The sequence below is a fragment of the Centroberyx gerrardi genome, chromosome 2 (assembly GCF_048128805.1).
Source record: "Centroberyx gerrardi isolate f3 chromosome 2, fCenGer3.hap1.cur.20231027, whole genome shotgun sequence".
Lineage (NCBI taxonomy): Eukaryota > Metazoa > Chordata > Actinopteri > Beryciformes > Berycidae > Centroberyx > Centroberyx gerrardi.
This window is the reverse complement of record NC_135998.1, coordinates 14,124,481-14,140,667: the sequence shown is the minus strand read 5'-3', so window position 1 is coordinate 14,140,667 and position 16,187 is coordinate 14,124,481. Positions and strand designations below refer to the sequence as shown.

General features: G+C 40.0%; 1 protein-coding gene across 1 annotated transcript; it reads left to right on the top strand.

Moving 5' to 3' along the window:
• The first annotated feature begins 295 nt into the window (after positions 1 to 295).
• Positions 296 to 15,704, top strand: morn5 (MORN repeat containing 5). Its single transcript, XM_071913529.2, has 5 exons — positions 296 to 342; positions 486 to 633; positions 1,682 to 1,793; positions 3,200 to 3,331; positions 15,625 to 15,704. The coding sequence occupies exons 1-5, from the start codon at positions 296 to 298 to the stop codon at positions 15,702 to 15,704; spliced, it is 519 nt and encodes a 172-aa protein (XP_071769630.2).
• Positions 15,705 to 16,187: the final 483 nt, after the last annotated feature.

Genomic DNA, 16,187 nt, shown 5'->3' with positions numbered 1-16,187 from the left:
CGCACTTAGGGACTCAGTACTTAAATGTATGGAAGTTGGATAATATTGTTTTGTAGACTTTTGTTTTCGGTATTTTTTAAAACATTTCGAAAGAGTACGTTGACAGACATCCCATTGTTGTTGTTGAACGGCTTCATCGTTAAGTAAAAACAGATTGGTCTTGCTTTGGCTCTGTTGCCATGTTTCCATGGCAATGCTGTCAAGCGCCTTACTTTCTTGCCCAGTGCTGCTGCTGTTGCATGACTGTATCCTTCCTTGTTTTATTTTGACAAGACAGAACACTAGCAAATCAAGGATGGAGTTTATTGGAAGCAGTTATAAAGGAGATATGAAAAGTGGCAGGTAAATGAAAATGTCTGTTCATAATCCTAACCAGCAGGAACTTTTCATACATAAGAAAATTACTAAATTCACATTGCGGTTAGCTTTGGGGTTAGCATGAGGTTTACAAAGCACCAGTTAGCTGTCTCTCTTCTCTCCCTTAGGATGGAAGGAACAGGAGAATACACATTTCCCACAGAGACCAAATATGTAGGAGAGATGAAAGATGGGATGTTCCATGGCAAAGGAGTGCTGTACTTTCCAAATGGAAGTAAATATGAAGGAACCTGGGAGAAGGGTCTAGCTAAACAGGTGTGGAATTGTGTGTGTGTGTGTGTGTGTCCCGCATGGCTGGGTGTGCGTGTCCCTGCATGCATGTCAGACTGTATGCATCCACATGCATGACTGTGTGTTTCACATTGGTTATAGTTGATATTACATCTGGTCCCCTTTAGCAATCACTCACTGTTATTGTCGTAGTTATTAGGTTTCTCTCCTTCCTCCTACATGTGCTCTCTGCATGTCCTAAACACATACTTGTGTGCTCTGATGCAATCATTCATGGGCCTGGGCCACAATAATGATCACTCCAATTATTATCATCATTTCAACTGTGGTTCATTTGAAATGATGGCAACTCTGAACCATGACCAAATATGTCTAGGCCTAGACTGCCCCACCTGCGTCCCTGCCAGCCCAGGAAAATCCTCCTCCATTCAATACAGGCCTAAACCATCCAGTGAATTGGAAGAAATTCAAACTCTGTAAATGATAGCTGGTTTTAAAGCTATAGTCCATTTTATAACTTGCACCTGTCCCTTAGAATATGTATGAGGTGTTTTCAAGGCCTAGATTTATGATAGAAAATATCTTTATGATTAAGTTCAAATGTCACCACAACTGCTATATTTTTACATCACTTCTCTTAACGTTGTAAAGAGCTGTAAAGTAAAAGGGATAAAACAAACATATCAATTAACAAGCAGCTATATTTAAGAGAAAACTTGTGGAACTAGCATATATTAACAATTGCATAGTGTTGGTGGAGGTATGCACTCTACTGAGTGCCATCTAGTATTTTTTATTTTTCATAACCAATTAAGTAAATTCTGGTTCATTTTAGAAAAAAGCCAATGTCATACAAATATTACACAAAGTCTGATTTTCTCTCTTGCATTATGAAATGAGATTTCTTTCAAGATAGAAAGGTGTAGTTTTAAAATTAAATTGAGTATTGAATTATTTGATAGCAGAAGTATCAGTATCAGTTGATGCTAGTATGCCTAGAAGATGCTGCTTAATTTGATGACTGGGTGAAGGATGAGGGTGATTTATGTGTTTTAATGTGTTTGCTCACAAGGGGAGCTTCACCTTTGCTGATGGTCTGGACTACCAGGAGAAGGACTGGGAGTACTGTGATGGTTATGACAGGCGCTTCTACAGTGAAAGGTGTAATGGACTCAAACCTGCAGGTTGGGATCCATTAATTTGCTCATTCATTTAGACGAGCATGGTTTCTCCTCTTCCCCACTCCCACACAAACACAAACACACACAAATCACCATCATATAGCTTATGAATGGAATAAACTTTGCCTAGAATTGAAACATTGTTAATAAAGTGAGGTCTAGAGCAGTGGTTCTCAACCTTTTTGGCTTGTGACCCCTTAAAACAAAGCAATGTCTACTCGCGACCCCCTGTCACAGGCTGCATATGCTTGGTGAACAGTTCAAACAAAGAATGATTGAATTATTTTTTTCATTTGATTAATTATCTGAGGAGGCCTAGAGGCTTAAAACTATTCAGCATTTCACAAGAAAAAAGGCAAAAATTAGAGAAAAATCAGAAAAGTAAACATGATAATATAGAAATATGTTTTTTTTCCTATCCTATAAATTATCTCACGATCCCCAAAAATTGTCTCGCAACCCTCTGGGGGTCCCGATCCCCAGGTTGAGAGCCACTGGTCTAGAGTATGTGTTGGAGTGAGTGTTCAAACCCAAGGTAAAATCTACTGTAAAGTGTTTGTTTTTTTTACTGTCAATATTAACAGTCAATATTGTTGACATGAATAACTCTCTTCCAAAGCCAGAAACCTGAAAATTAAGTGCATGTTCACAATATTCTGTGTCTTGTTTTTGTTTTGTTTTTTGTAGAAAAAGCCTCCACAACAGCTTTTTGTACTAAAAAGGAAAAGCGGGTCATGTGTACTTTGCATCCATAATCAGCAAACAGTACTTAAATACAACTCTCAGACACTTAGCCGAAACTCCTATAACAGCCAATGTGCTCCCATACCCACTCAGAGTAACTACTGCCAACTTTTCTAGTGGTACATTCCCCATTTTCATTCTGGTTGTTGTTATTGTAAAGTGTCAGCTGTGATTGGTTGCCTCCCAAAAAAAGCGGTCCACATCATGTCGACATGTGTAAATGGAACTCTTCTCAGCTTCTCAGCTCAGCTCTGCTCTGCCTAAAACAGGGTTCCCATGGGCCTTGAAAATCCACTCATAACCTTTGATATAAAAAGGGAACCTGCATGTTGGGAAAAAAAGAGGAATACTGTGAACATCGCCTAAGACTCAAACCTGTGATGTCATTCAGATGTAAAATCTTTAACTGCTCCATTGAGAATGAATTAAATGAATACACTGACTCTTCTGCAAATAAGTTGCTTGTGCTCCACTTATTGACTGTGCAACGAGAAGACTGGTAGCAGATTCACTTGTGTGTGCATGTCTTTGAGGGGGAAAACCAGGCACATGAGGAGAACATGCAAATTCCACACAGAAAGCAGCGGGGCCGAGAGTCAAACCAGGACCTTCTTGCTAACTACTGAGCCGCCCCTATTGCTACTAAAACTGTTCTGTCCATACAGGAGAATCTCAGCTGACGGATCTGGACCCTCCTCATGTCATCCCTGAGGGGTGTTATGACTGTGGAGACAGTTTCTACGACCCCACCACCAGGGTCATCACTGCCTACACCGGCATGTTCCTCAGGAACGCAGGTGAGACAGTAAACTTACAGGTTGTATCACTTAGGTCTATTCAGTCAACTTATTATTATCACTTTGAGTGATAATAATTATTTGCTGCTAAACAAAGAAAGCTTGCATAAGCTGTTGCAGTATAAAACACAATATGTGAATATCACAGTTTTTGTAAAATAAATAAGCAGAGCCAATCCAGACACAAGCAGGGATGATTGACAGTTTCACAACATCACTATCATATATCACCTGAGTTTTAAGTAAATTAGGGAAATGAAAGTCCAGAGCAACAACTTGAAATTAAGTACACATTATGTCCTATGAAGATCTATGTCAGTGATATTTCACTGTATGTTTCACTGTATATTTATATCAAATTCAGAAGGCAGTAGCATTTGTTACCAATGCTGACCACAGCTAGCAGCTACATTTTTTTAACGTTAGTTGCAAGGCCTGGCCATCTCTTTAGCTAATTTTAACAATTAACAAATCACTAGCCTAGTGTTAGCCTACTTTTAGGTGTTTTTGCAAAGAACCTAAGATGACAGCTGTGGTTGGTTTGCCTGTGGTTTGCTTGGTGTGTTTTGGGAGAGTTCTTGCTCAAACAACCAGAGCGAAGGTGCTTCCTTAAAGTAGCAAGTGCATAGAGATGAACAGGCATGACACTCTCCTTATCTTTTATGGTGTTTTTTGGATGTAAAAAAACACCCGTATTTTATATCCTACCTTAGCAATTTTGCAAAAATGACATGATTTGTGCGAGCTTCAGTCTAACCAGCATATTACTTACACACCCATTAATGTTACCTGTTCCTTTACTTAGCAAGGCACACCGGACAGGATCATGTCTCACAAACAGATGTTCAATTAATTCACTGATTCCCATAATACTCACATATTGCAAGGTTTTAATAAGTTTAAAATGTGTTAACAGAAAATATTGATGTAGACTACAGCTTATTTTCAACTCTGATGTTGTACAATTCTGGAAACTTGGTGCACTCAAGAGGAGTTTCTCCACTTTGAAAGGTCAACAGCAAACTGCATGTGTCAATGTTCAAATATTTTCAATATTGAACTCAGTGCGTGACACCAAAGGTAGCGCTGCCTCAAACACTCAATTTGTCATCTCAGTTGGTCAGGTTAATTCCTGAAGTAGTGATATATAACTTTAACTATGTAAGTATAACTATGAGGAAATATAGGCGTAACTAATCAATAAGACCAGTAAATTGAAAGTAAAAAACACAAGTAAAAAAACAAGTAAATTTGTTATGTTTTCACATACGTTAACCTAGGATTTAACCTGACCAGTGAGAAATTGAGTGCTTTGTCACCTAATTACTGTCAATCAATTGTCATCACCTGTGTCTTTTGGTTATTTTTTTTGGGCACATACATTTGTAATCTATCACAGTCTGCCTTTTCTTGTCCTTGGTATGTCTGGTTACTGACTGTTTGCTGATTGTTTTGCACTGTGCACTCAAGTGTTTGATGGCTTCTGCTTATGCCACCAATACAGTAATCGGTGCGTTTATCAAGGTTCAGCAGGTCTGATAATGCATGTTTGAATAACTTATGAATAAAATGCTAATTTCATTTTTTTTATTGACTTGTTCTCAAGATTTGTTTTGGCCACATAATTCATTGATTGTATCACTACGGTAGTGGAAATTGCTCAAAGTCAAAATAGCAGGGCTGCAAAATAAATGCATATTTCTTCTAAATAGTGCTGAATCAAGCCATAGAAAATGTTTCATTGCTTTGCTAACAACCCAAGTAGTCCAACAGTCCATGTAAACCCTACAGTTAATATGTGGGCAGTGACAGCTCAATTATGAGGACGCTCATTTTGGCTCCACTGACAAATTGACGTGGAAGTCAGTTTAGTCCAATTTCTATCTACATTTTTTTATGTAATAGAGAAACCTCTCGCGCATCAAAAAAAAAAGCATTAAAAAAAAGCATCAAAAAGCCCTATCATCAGCCATCTTAGTACTGAGGGATGAAGACATGTTATTGTTGCTGCCTTGTCATAGAAGATGATAGTTTCATGTCCCATACTGCTCAACAACTCAACATTACTGAGCTTCCAGTTCTCAAGGCTATAAACAGACCACATACAAAAAGTCTTGTTGAAGTTACTTTAAACCATGTTGAAGTTTTTGTATTGAAATTGTTTCAGGCAAGACCCGGGCCTTTGCCCATTTTTAATAAATGCAACTCCGAAAGCCAACATTGTACTCTGCACAGTCTAGCCATATGGGAAGCATTTGATAACAATGAACCTATGGAGTGATGTTAAATGGATTATCCCTGGATTCCCTGATGGTAGATTATTGCTACAACTCATCTGATAAGCATGCCTCTATATTGCAGTCATTTTAAAAGTTTTTTTTGTTGTTTTTCAAAAGTGGAAAATTCAAAACACATTTTTCCACTGATCGGGTGCCCAATGTCGGAAATCCTGATTTGAAGAGAATGCAGTCTGTCAGGTGTCCAGATAGGAATTCCCAAATTCTGACATCTCCTGCCAATTTTTTTTTTCTCCCTGCCATGATTTTACATCACTAGACAATGTCATGAATTAGGCTGGGGGTTATGAATCTGATTGTGTGTGCGTATCTGGGAGGCAGGGAGGACAATTTATAGACAGAAGTCTTCGGGTACAGCCATTTGCTTGAGGATCTGAAACGGAGCCAGCGGTCCCTAAAAGCAGTTTGTTTTGGGTCCAGTAAGGTAGAGTCCAGTTTTATTGTTATGCATTTGAATTCTCATTTTTATTGGACCTGAACAGTACCTAAACATTGCTTTAATCACTAGTACATGCATGAAAATGTTTTAAAATCTCTTATCATGATTAGATTTTCTCTTACACAAGATGTTATATTGCAGTCTGGCAGTCTTGCCGGACTTTTGCAACTTGGTTTTAAATGCATAGGAAATTTTGCACTAAAAGTGATCAGACACAGTCCAGCTATAGCTGCAATGTCTGATGAGTCTGATGAGTATGTGTGTTTCTTTTTCTTGTTAGTTTGTTAGATTGTTTGTTTGCTACATTACAAATGCAGGTATGTTTTATATGATTCCTGGCAGAAGTTAAGGTATGATTGATTAGCTGCCTAAAGTAGGAATGTATCTTTGGAAAGAATAGCTGATTAACTGCATGCAACATAATACAGATTAGAATCCCTTATATTAATCATAGTCTGATCCACAAACACACAAATCCCATTTACATGTGTTTAGAGATAGAAAGAAACAGAGGAGAAGATGCACCTCCTCACCAGATGTCATCAACATGTGTAAGAAGACAAAATATGTTTTGAGATTCTTTCCTTGCTGCGGGTTGTTCATCATCATTATAGTTCTGGTATTGATCAGTGAACTGGGAGAGAGAGAGAGGGAGAGAGAGAGAGAGAGAGAGAGAGAGGGAGGAAGAGAACAAGAAAGGATGAGAGAGAGAGATTTTTTGGGAGTTATGTTGAGATGAAAAAGAAGGGGAACTGAACGATTTCCAACAGCACTCTGACTCACTGTTTTGATTCAGATAAATGTGAAGTCAAACAGGAACTATTTAATTGATTTGTGCTTTTATGTGTCAGTTTGGCAGATGGATTGTGTTCATGTCTATGTGTGCATGAGTGTGTGTGTGTGTGTGTGTGTGTGTGTGTGTGTGTGTGTGTGCGTGTGTGTGCATGTGTGTGTGTGTGTGTGTGTGTACACCAGTCATCAGCCAAATCTTGGTCAATTTTAACATGGTATTTGAACAACCATTGTTCAGAGGCTGACTTTCCCTCACTGCTGTGGCTGGTTGGTGTAAACCCTAAGATATGTGCATGAATGTGTGTATGTACCTACTGTAAGGTCCCATTGTGACCCCCAGGACACTGTGTTGCTAATGTTTTGGATAGCATACATTACAACAACGCTCATCTGTGCTTTTAATGATTCTAACAGCTAGTGTGTGTACGTGTGTGTGCATATAGGTTGTTGTGTTTATGTGTATATACATTATTACACGCTCATGCCTATGTGTGTTTGTCTTGGTATGTAATTCTTGGAGAAGAATGCTCCTGTATCCTGTATGGATTTATTTTCATCCCTAAGAGGTGAAGGCACATTTGTCAGAGTGGGTGTGAAGACAGAATTTATTGCCTCATGGCTTCCGCCCAGGATGAGAGAGAGAGAGCAGAAGTCCAATGATGATGGGACACAGGGAAGAACCAGCCTCCCAGAGGGGACATTTGCTGGGGGGAGGAAAGAGGAAGGAGCTCCCCCATGTAGCAGTCACAACTGGTGGATGTAGGACAAGGAGGAGCCGAGGGGGATGGCACAGGGAAGCCAAAGCCTTATATCTATAAAAGTTGCAACACTGAGGGGTCTGGAACTGTTTTAAACCTCAGATGATTCTGTTTTTACATCTTGGAACTACATTTTGTTGCTAGGAAATATAACTCTGCTTACTGGCCAAACTTGACCTGTTGCTAAGTCCTGCCCACCTTAGTTACCGTTGCTAACTTGGACAAACAATCCTACTTGGCATAGTGCCAAATAGCAAAACAATAGGATCTGTTACTGATATTCCCCAAGAGGTTATAGATTATTTTTGGAGACGGACCGATTTCATGTCATCAAGTAGCTGCCAAAAGGCCTGCACTATGCTATGGAGGGATATGTCCAGAATTAAGTACGCCGGAGGACATACGGAAATTAGAAGCAATGGCATATTGTTGTAAATGCAAGAGGGAGAAACTCCACTTTACAGTTATCATCACTGAAAACAACATACATGAACCTCATTCTTCAGGAACTGCGGGGTAAGGAAGCCAGCCGTGCTAAGACGACATCTGATTACAAAGCACCTAAATTATGCAAGCAAACCAATTAATATTTTCCCACAAAGAGTGAGGAATATACCCACCAGAGAACACGGATGGTGAACTTGGCCACAATTTCAGAGAAAGCAGAGAAGGCAATGTATTTTGTGGCTCAAATAGCAAGGACTTACTGACGCATTTAACTTGTTAAACGGCCTCAACCTGCACATACAAGGCAGGTACGCATCTATCCTGTAAGTCCGCGACAAAACGCGTCATTAATGAAGAAAACAGAGCTACGGATATGAAGACACCATAATATCCATGTTCCCCCAACTGACTGAGTTTCTCCACACAACAAACCTGTCTGTGGATGTAGTGAGAGAAGTCGTCAGTAATCACCTCGCCTCACTGAGTGAACATTTCAGCTCATACTTCTCTTATGTACACCGATGGTTGGAACTGGGTGCAGGATCCAGCTAAAAGCGGCCTTACTGGCGACGTAAAAGAGGGGCTGTCCTGTGATAGAACATTGAAGGCCCAATTACAACAGATGTGTCACGTAGACTTTTGGCCCTGCCTCTCACATGAGTATCCTGAACTCACTCCCATGGCCATGAGAATACTGCTTCCCTTTCCTACCACTTACCTCTGCAAGGCATCATTCTCCACTTTGACTGCGATGAAGACCAAGACCAGGGCTCGGCTGCATGTGGAAAATGATCTTCAAGTTCGCCTGTCATCCAACACTTCAACAAACGTGCTGTGAGAGACAAGCTCACGCATCGCATTTATAAATGTGAGGTAGGCTATTTTGTTTTGAACAAAGATCTGAGGAACGATGTATTTCTAGATTCCAATATCTTGCCAAATAACACTATGGTTCAATTACTGTGTAAGGCTGCCAGATAGTGGTAAAGGATAGTGTATATTCCTTGCCAAATAAGCATGTTATGGATGGACCGAGGACAGCAGGATGGGGAGGCTGGTGTCTAGAAGGAGTACAGGCAATTTCAGGAAATGATCTCTCTTCCCATGTCGTCATTAGTGCCGTAGAAACGAACTGCGCTCATGACTCTTTGCCAATGTGGCTAGTAGCTAAATGAATGGGGAGTTTGGCGATTGCAAAGGTTGGAAGGATGATCTTGTGCCAAGTTTTCCATTTAGCTTGTGTAAGCTTGTAGTCATGGCTGTTTCTGAGGCTGATGCTGTTGAGACATTAAATGTGTAAATCTTGTATTATATTTGTAGCCAGTTGCAGAGTTGTTGTCAAGACAGGACTGTAGAGCCTGAGATTTGTCTCAGTCCGATCAGATTTACATGGTACACCATTTCAAATTAAGATTTTAACCACAGTAATGTGTCAATGCCTCAATTCTAAGTAATCTGTGTCGCAATCATGAATGGGGCCTTGGAAAACTTTCTCCCCATTAAGCCTGGAAACCATGGCCTAGTGGTTAGAGAGGCCATCCTTCAACTGAATGAACCAGTTTCAAGTCTGACTCAGTCCCCATGTCTCTGAGCAAGAAATAGTGCAGCTACCTGGCTTATCCAAGCTACAATAAATTCTAGTATGAGTATAGCTGATAGTTGTTGAATTATACGTTTTCTTTCTCTCTTTAATTCTTTAATTATCTCGCTGATAACTTGAAGTAGGTTACAGTGGCCATATCATTGGCTAATGCATAATGTGTGGACCTTTGGTGTGCCAGAGATAAAGCTGAATCCTGCACAAGTCTACCTCAACAGTGGCATAAGCTAAGAGGCAAACAAACAGAGAGCCAACTCATAACATCGGTAGTTCTTGCAAAAGCCAAAGAAAACAGGAAAAGAAGGCTGGTTATTTGCTTACACTCCAGTGTTGCTGTATTGACAGTGGCTGAAGAGGGTAGCATACTTTACATCACTAAATTTTATTTTTGCTTTCAGGAGAGAGAGTCAGGAGGGAAACTGGAAGCTTCGAAAATATGGCACAGTTTCATTAGAACTTGTAAAAGCTGCAAGGGCCTTGACATTTCATCAATTTTGTAATCCACTCATGTATTTGTGGGACACATTCTTGGGGAGCTGTTTCAATGCTGTTTCGAGTTATTATGCTGCTCATAACTGAAGTACTGGAAATAGTTTGAAAGTTCACTGTCATGCAAGATTTCTGGTGTCAGTTGATTTGGAAACTGACTTCTTCACAACTCAGCAATTTCCACATCCTTTTGAGGCAGTAGATTCCTTGATCCTTCCAGTTTTCTCTCTACTCCCATCCTTGGCTACTCCTTTGCTGGATGATGCCTTACCGCTGGTGGCTGCTCTTCTTCTAGACAAATACATGTTTACCAATACACATGATCTTTAGTGTCATTAGGGTTATCAAGTGGACACCTCCCATCACTGATGTTTCATTGAATCTGACCCAAGACACCTGCAGAAGGCTTAACAGAAAGATCTGGCATTCCAGAACCACTGCACTCCCACACCAGCTCTCAATGTGCTCTCATGTGTATATATATATATTTTAGCTACACATTGTTTTGGTGTTTTTGTGCTTTATCGTGACAATATTTTTTCCTTCCTGTAACCCGCAGTGTTAACAAATCCCACCCATGTTTTACCACTGTGCGGACAACATTCCCATGTCCCTCTCTCCAGATGCATACCAACATCAACAACAATAAAAAACATCAAACCTTCAACTTGCAGGAAGCAAGAAAAACTCAAGTTGAAATAAAAGCACATGCTGCCCATGGCTAATGGAACAAAAGAGAGAAGGGAGGTTGATTGCCTCTGAATGTGTAAAGATAATGAAAAGGAGAAACGTTACAAAGGCATTCATTCAGGCCACATACGACCCGAAACCCTTCACTGCTAAAGCATCAAGCTCAGAACTGCCATGTCTTGGTGCAACACCAGACACCATTATATGTGACAAGGACAAACTTGTTTGAGGTTTAGTCTCCTTTAGAGGTTTAGTCTCCTTCAGAGGCATGACAGTGGCAGAGGAAGCCTCAACCATCAAAGACTTCTGTGTGGTCAAAAATAAGGCATCCAAGTATGAAACATAATTGCTATTATCAATCCAAAGACAGCTACTTTTAATCAGACTTGACTTTGGTAACATTTACACAAGACATGAGGAAGTTTACAGTTTACAGTTTACAGATATCAATACAATTATTTCAAAGCTTTGTGCATTTCATGTCAGTAACTACTGTGACAAGAAATGTGTCCAACGTCTTTCGCTGACTCCTTTGTCCTTTGTCTGTCCAGAAGCGGGACCATCTCTAGGCACCTTGTTCATTTTTTTGTGTTTCCACACAGCTTGATCCATAGCAGACATCTTTCGGTGTCTCGCTTTGGTTTGGGATGAGATTTTGTTTTTCTGTTTTCGAGTTGACCGAGGCTTACGGCTTCCAAGCTAGGGTTGGTCAATCTGCGTTCAAGGGGACGGATTGAACGATAAATCAGTTGAGTTGATCGATGGAAATTTGCTGCAGTGAACAATCTGTTGGGAAGTTGTGGGAATGATTGGGTCCAAGTCTTTTTGGCCAAGAGACACAGGGACAGGATGAGGCAGAAAAACTGGGAAGGAGGAAGGAATCTCAAGCAGCAGCAGCCAGAGTCAGACAGGTCATCTGGACACCAGCTAGCTTCTTGCAAGGCATAGAAAAGGGAAAGAAAAGAGTGTGTGTGAGTGAGTGTGTCTGTATGTCTGTGTGTGTGTGACTGTACGTGTGTGTGTGTGTGTCAGCGGCATTGTAGGGGGTGAAAGATGAACATCCAGGGATAGCTGGCTGTTGCTCCTCCCAACCTTCTTCACAACCTCCCAGCCTGTTCTTTAATGTCACAGGAAGTCAGTCATGATGTGTTAGACTTGCAGATTTTCATCTCTTCAACCAAGGAATCTATAAATAAGAAAAGGGCGATATGTCACCGCGCAGCACTTGAGTCTACTTGAGAACAAAACTGAAAAGGTCTAATAGCGCAGTAGGCATAGTGGTGAGTTGGCAGTCCATTCCATATCTTCCTTCTCAGTATTAAAGATGATGTGTGAAGTTGATGGAGTTGCTGATAATTTGCTATTGAGATCTCTAGGTCTAAAAGAAGTGTGTTAAAAAAATGTTTGATAATACACTGTTTTGCTAATAATGGAAGGAAAACCTGTTACATCAAGAGAATGATAATCAGAAAAACAATAAATAAAAAAATATGCAGGCATGCCCATCATTAAGACTGTTGAGAATTTCATTCCAAAATATAAATTCAAGAGGGATATCATTTTGTGTTTCTTGCATTACTTTGATATGAACACAAATGAATAAACAGACCACTAGTTCACTCCCATACATTTACACAACACTAAGGTGTTAAAAAAAAATAAAAAAAATTTTAAAAGTTTATTTATGAAATTGTAAATATGATGAGTGTTAATTCGATTTTTTTTCTGATTTTTTAAATTGCTTTCTTATAGTGATGTGAGAGCATTACAATAAACAGATCCCCCCCTACTACCACCCCAGTGTCACAGTTAACCAGAACAATACAAATAGCCTAAAGCAAACAGAGTGGAACACACTGAAGCGATTACTCTTAAAATGAAACACAAATAACAATAATCAACAAAGAAAATATTTAAAATACAAACAGCTCAAAAAAAAAAAAAAAAGACATATTTTATTCACTCTTTCTCAAACTTCCAGAGACACATAATTGTATTTAATTGGTATAGTTCATGAAGTTTGCTGTTGTTTCAATTCGGAGGTATAAAACATTTGCATTACACTATAAAACTGTAATTAAAAAAGAATGTGGGGAAAAGATACATAGGCCACATCTGCACAATCAAATCTCCACCACTGATTGAACATGTTCTGTTATTACAAACACACACTCACACACACACGCGCACACACACACACACACACACACAAACTTGGTTCTGTTACATTGCTGTTCTCCCTTGGCAACGAGCAGCAACACACAGCAGCAGTCCAGGAGGCAGCAGCAGCCCAGCGGGGGCCGTGTATTGCCATATTGTTTGTAGCACTTTCCTGTTTCGGGAATAACCGCTTCCCTTTGAAACTCCGCACAGAAAGAGTTCCACATTCAAAACATTCCACTGCCAAGGAAAACACCTCTGGTGACCAAACCGCTGCCCCTCCCTTTGTCCCAGTCCAGCTGAGGTGTTTCACAGACAGATAAAATCAGCCCGGGCCCTGGGGACTGGAACATATCCTTATACGGCCTTTCCTCAAACTCTCCCACTTTTCATGTAGCCTTTAAAACAAAAATACACCATAAAACAGAATTCACATGTTACTGTAATCATATGAGCTTGTGGCAGTTAAATCAATAATTTTTGAAGATCGGTATCGCTCCTTCAAAGGTAGAAACCAGAAAACCGATGCTCTAATCTATGATGTCATCAAGACACAAAACCCAGGGCCGCTCCATTGGCAATGAATTGGAGACAGATGACTTGCTTGAACTTTTACGTTTAGGTAAGTTTGATTTCACTGTAGTGCCTTCAGTTGCGAACCAGAAAATGTGCCTATATTCGCATATAATGACCCTGCGTGCTGTAACTGAGTCCACCAAGTTAGTCTCCCAGTCCCTGTCAGTGGATCAGGTCCAGGATTTGTCTCTTGATGACATCATTAAGAGCGTAACAGCTCTCCTATTTCTATGAAGATATGCAAATTCTGTTTCTGTTTCGCCATCAAATCCAGCAGAATTCAGTCATCTCTTATGCAAATTACCCTGGTGTAAAAAAGCATGAGCTGCTTTTTGCTTTTGTTAATTAAGCCAGTGTGTGTGTGTGTGTGTCTGTGTGTCTGTGTGTGTCTGTGTGCGTGTGTGTGGGTGTGTTTGGGTTTATGTGTTTAACTCACTGCCATTAGGTTGGAAGGAAACACTTTTCCCTCTGAGTGTATTTTAAGGATTAAGATAAACAGACTTTAACAAGGTGCCATTATCGCTTCCACACACTCTCTCTCCAGTGTACACTGCATAAAGGTCATCCATGCAGGTTATTACAGTGGAGATGGATATCAACCAGAACTGTTTAATAAACAAGGGTGTGTGCTACACTTTTTTTTTAATAGGACTTTATCCAGGAAAGCATAATGAACGTAATATGATTGATTTTGCTGCTTTTGTTGCAGTTAAAGCCTATTTAAATAGCCTTAATAAAATGTACACAATCATGGACAGTATATGTCTACTTCACTCATATATTTTTTTGTTTTATATTTTGGTTTTTGCTTAGGTTATAGGCTATAACGCAAGTCTAATCATGATAATAAGTTCATTAGGTATAGGCATATATGTTAAATGTATTGACACAAAAAAATAACAACAGCTATTGGGCCCACAGGTGAAGCAGCAGAATTTTCCTGTATCCTCAGATTGCAGGAAATTAACTAACCGCCCAGCCACCTGTGCCCCCACAGAGATTAAGGTATCAATTATAGATGACTTAAATACTCGGATAAACGCTGCTATACAATCTCGAGAGGGCAGAATTACAGCAAATATGAAAATGTCTCAATCTAATGATCATTAAGGCCGAGCTGTGGGACACTAATTGCGGTCAGTCCCTCTTGGCCGCGCACGCGATCAGGGACGCAGTAATTAGCCTACTTTTACAATATGGCCTATACACTGGAGAAGAAATGTGCCACAAAGTCTGGTGGAAATGTTTGCGTGGCAGCTGCTCGCGGGCCCCGGCGTGGAAACGGGATTACTGGTGACGCAAATCTTCAAATGACCTCGCGATCAGAGCCGGGAGGCAGGTAGAGGGGCGAGGGAGCGCAGCGCGTGAGGGAGAGAGGAGACTTGAAGAGGCTGTTAGTGTTAAAGCCCATTGCTGGCAATTACACACAATCAGTCCGAGAGCTGGAGACCTGCTCCCTTACAATGGAACCCCACGCGCAGTAGAACCTGGGGGTGAGGCCCGCGAGCCGCTCAAGTGCGTGCAGCTGCGCGCGCGCTCCAGAAAAAGCTTACTTCCCCTGCAATTAGCAACGCATTTCAGTTTTAACAATGAAAAACTGGTTGTTTATCAGCTCCTCTGGCAGTCGTTTCGCTTAAAAAAAAAATTGGCGTCCATTTTTGGGTTATTATTTATTGGTGTCTGAAGTGGCTCCGAGAAGTTATTTTCTCCTAATTGTCGGGCCTATCTTGATTCGACAAATTTACCCGAGACTTGAATGGCACTTCAGTGTTTCAGCTTCACAGCAAAATGACCTCTGGCTTAATTATGCAGGCTACTGGTTATTTGAGATTTTAAACGAGTGAGTTTAACAAAATGGCAACGGCAATTGCTTTATGTCCTATACCTACCTTTTTTGTTTAGAATAAATCTGCAGTGTTGATCATCAGCATTTTTTTCTCTCTTTTGATTCTAGGCTAAACGTTTACGACTTTAGAACGATTTAGTGGGCTATTATTTCAAACTTTAATTCCCAATTAATCCTCCTAATTAAATCCGTTCCACAGATGACCAAGAGCACGAGTGGATCGTGCGCACTTGTCGAAAAGCTTGGGATGAGATTGTTGGCCGCGATCCTGACATCTAGAAGAAAACACATCCACATCTGGAGGAACTGGACGTGAAGAGAGTAATTTTAACTTTTAATGCAATTAAATTACACTTTCCATTCCAGCAACATGTTAGACTTTTATTTATTTCTATCTTCAATCTTTTCTTTTTTTGTTTTAGAGGTAGAGGAAATGTAGAAATATTGTTTTGTTTGGGAAGTAAACCTATACCTTTTTCTTATTTTATTTATTTATGTTTTAATTTTTATTTTTTTCAAATGAGTTACTCCTGTGATTTGTGGTATATTGTATAGTTGTATGGTTGCCTACATTCGTTTTTTTGTTTTGTTTTTTTTTGCAGTTAATTTATGTGTATTTGCAAGAAATATAATGAAAGAAACACAAATCATGCAACTAGGTTACCTTCCTGGATTTGCAGTGTATTTTTTTCCCTCCTTGCTCATGTTGCTGCAGCGCTGCATGCTTTTCAATATATTCAACGTCATCAGCACTGTATGTGT

Bases quoted from the DNA above. Each gene is read 5' to 3' on its own strand.
- morn5 (XM_071913529.2), top strand. From the start codon at position 296: ATGGAGTTTATTGGAAGCAGTTATAAAGGAGATATGAAAAGTGGCAG. The intron at 1,794-3,199 runs GTTGGGATCCAT...CTGTCCATACAG, and splicing joins TAATGGACTCAAACCTGCAG to GAGAATCTCAGCTGACGGAT. The intron at 3,332-15,624 runs GTGAGACAGTAA...TCCGTTCCACAG, and splicing joins CATGTTCCTCAGGAACGCAG to ATGACCAAGAGCACGAGTGG.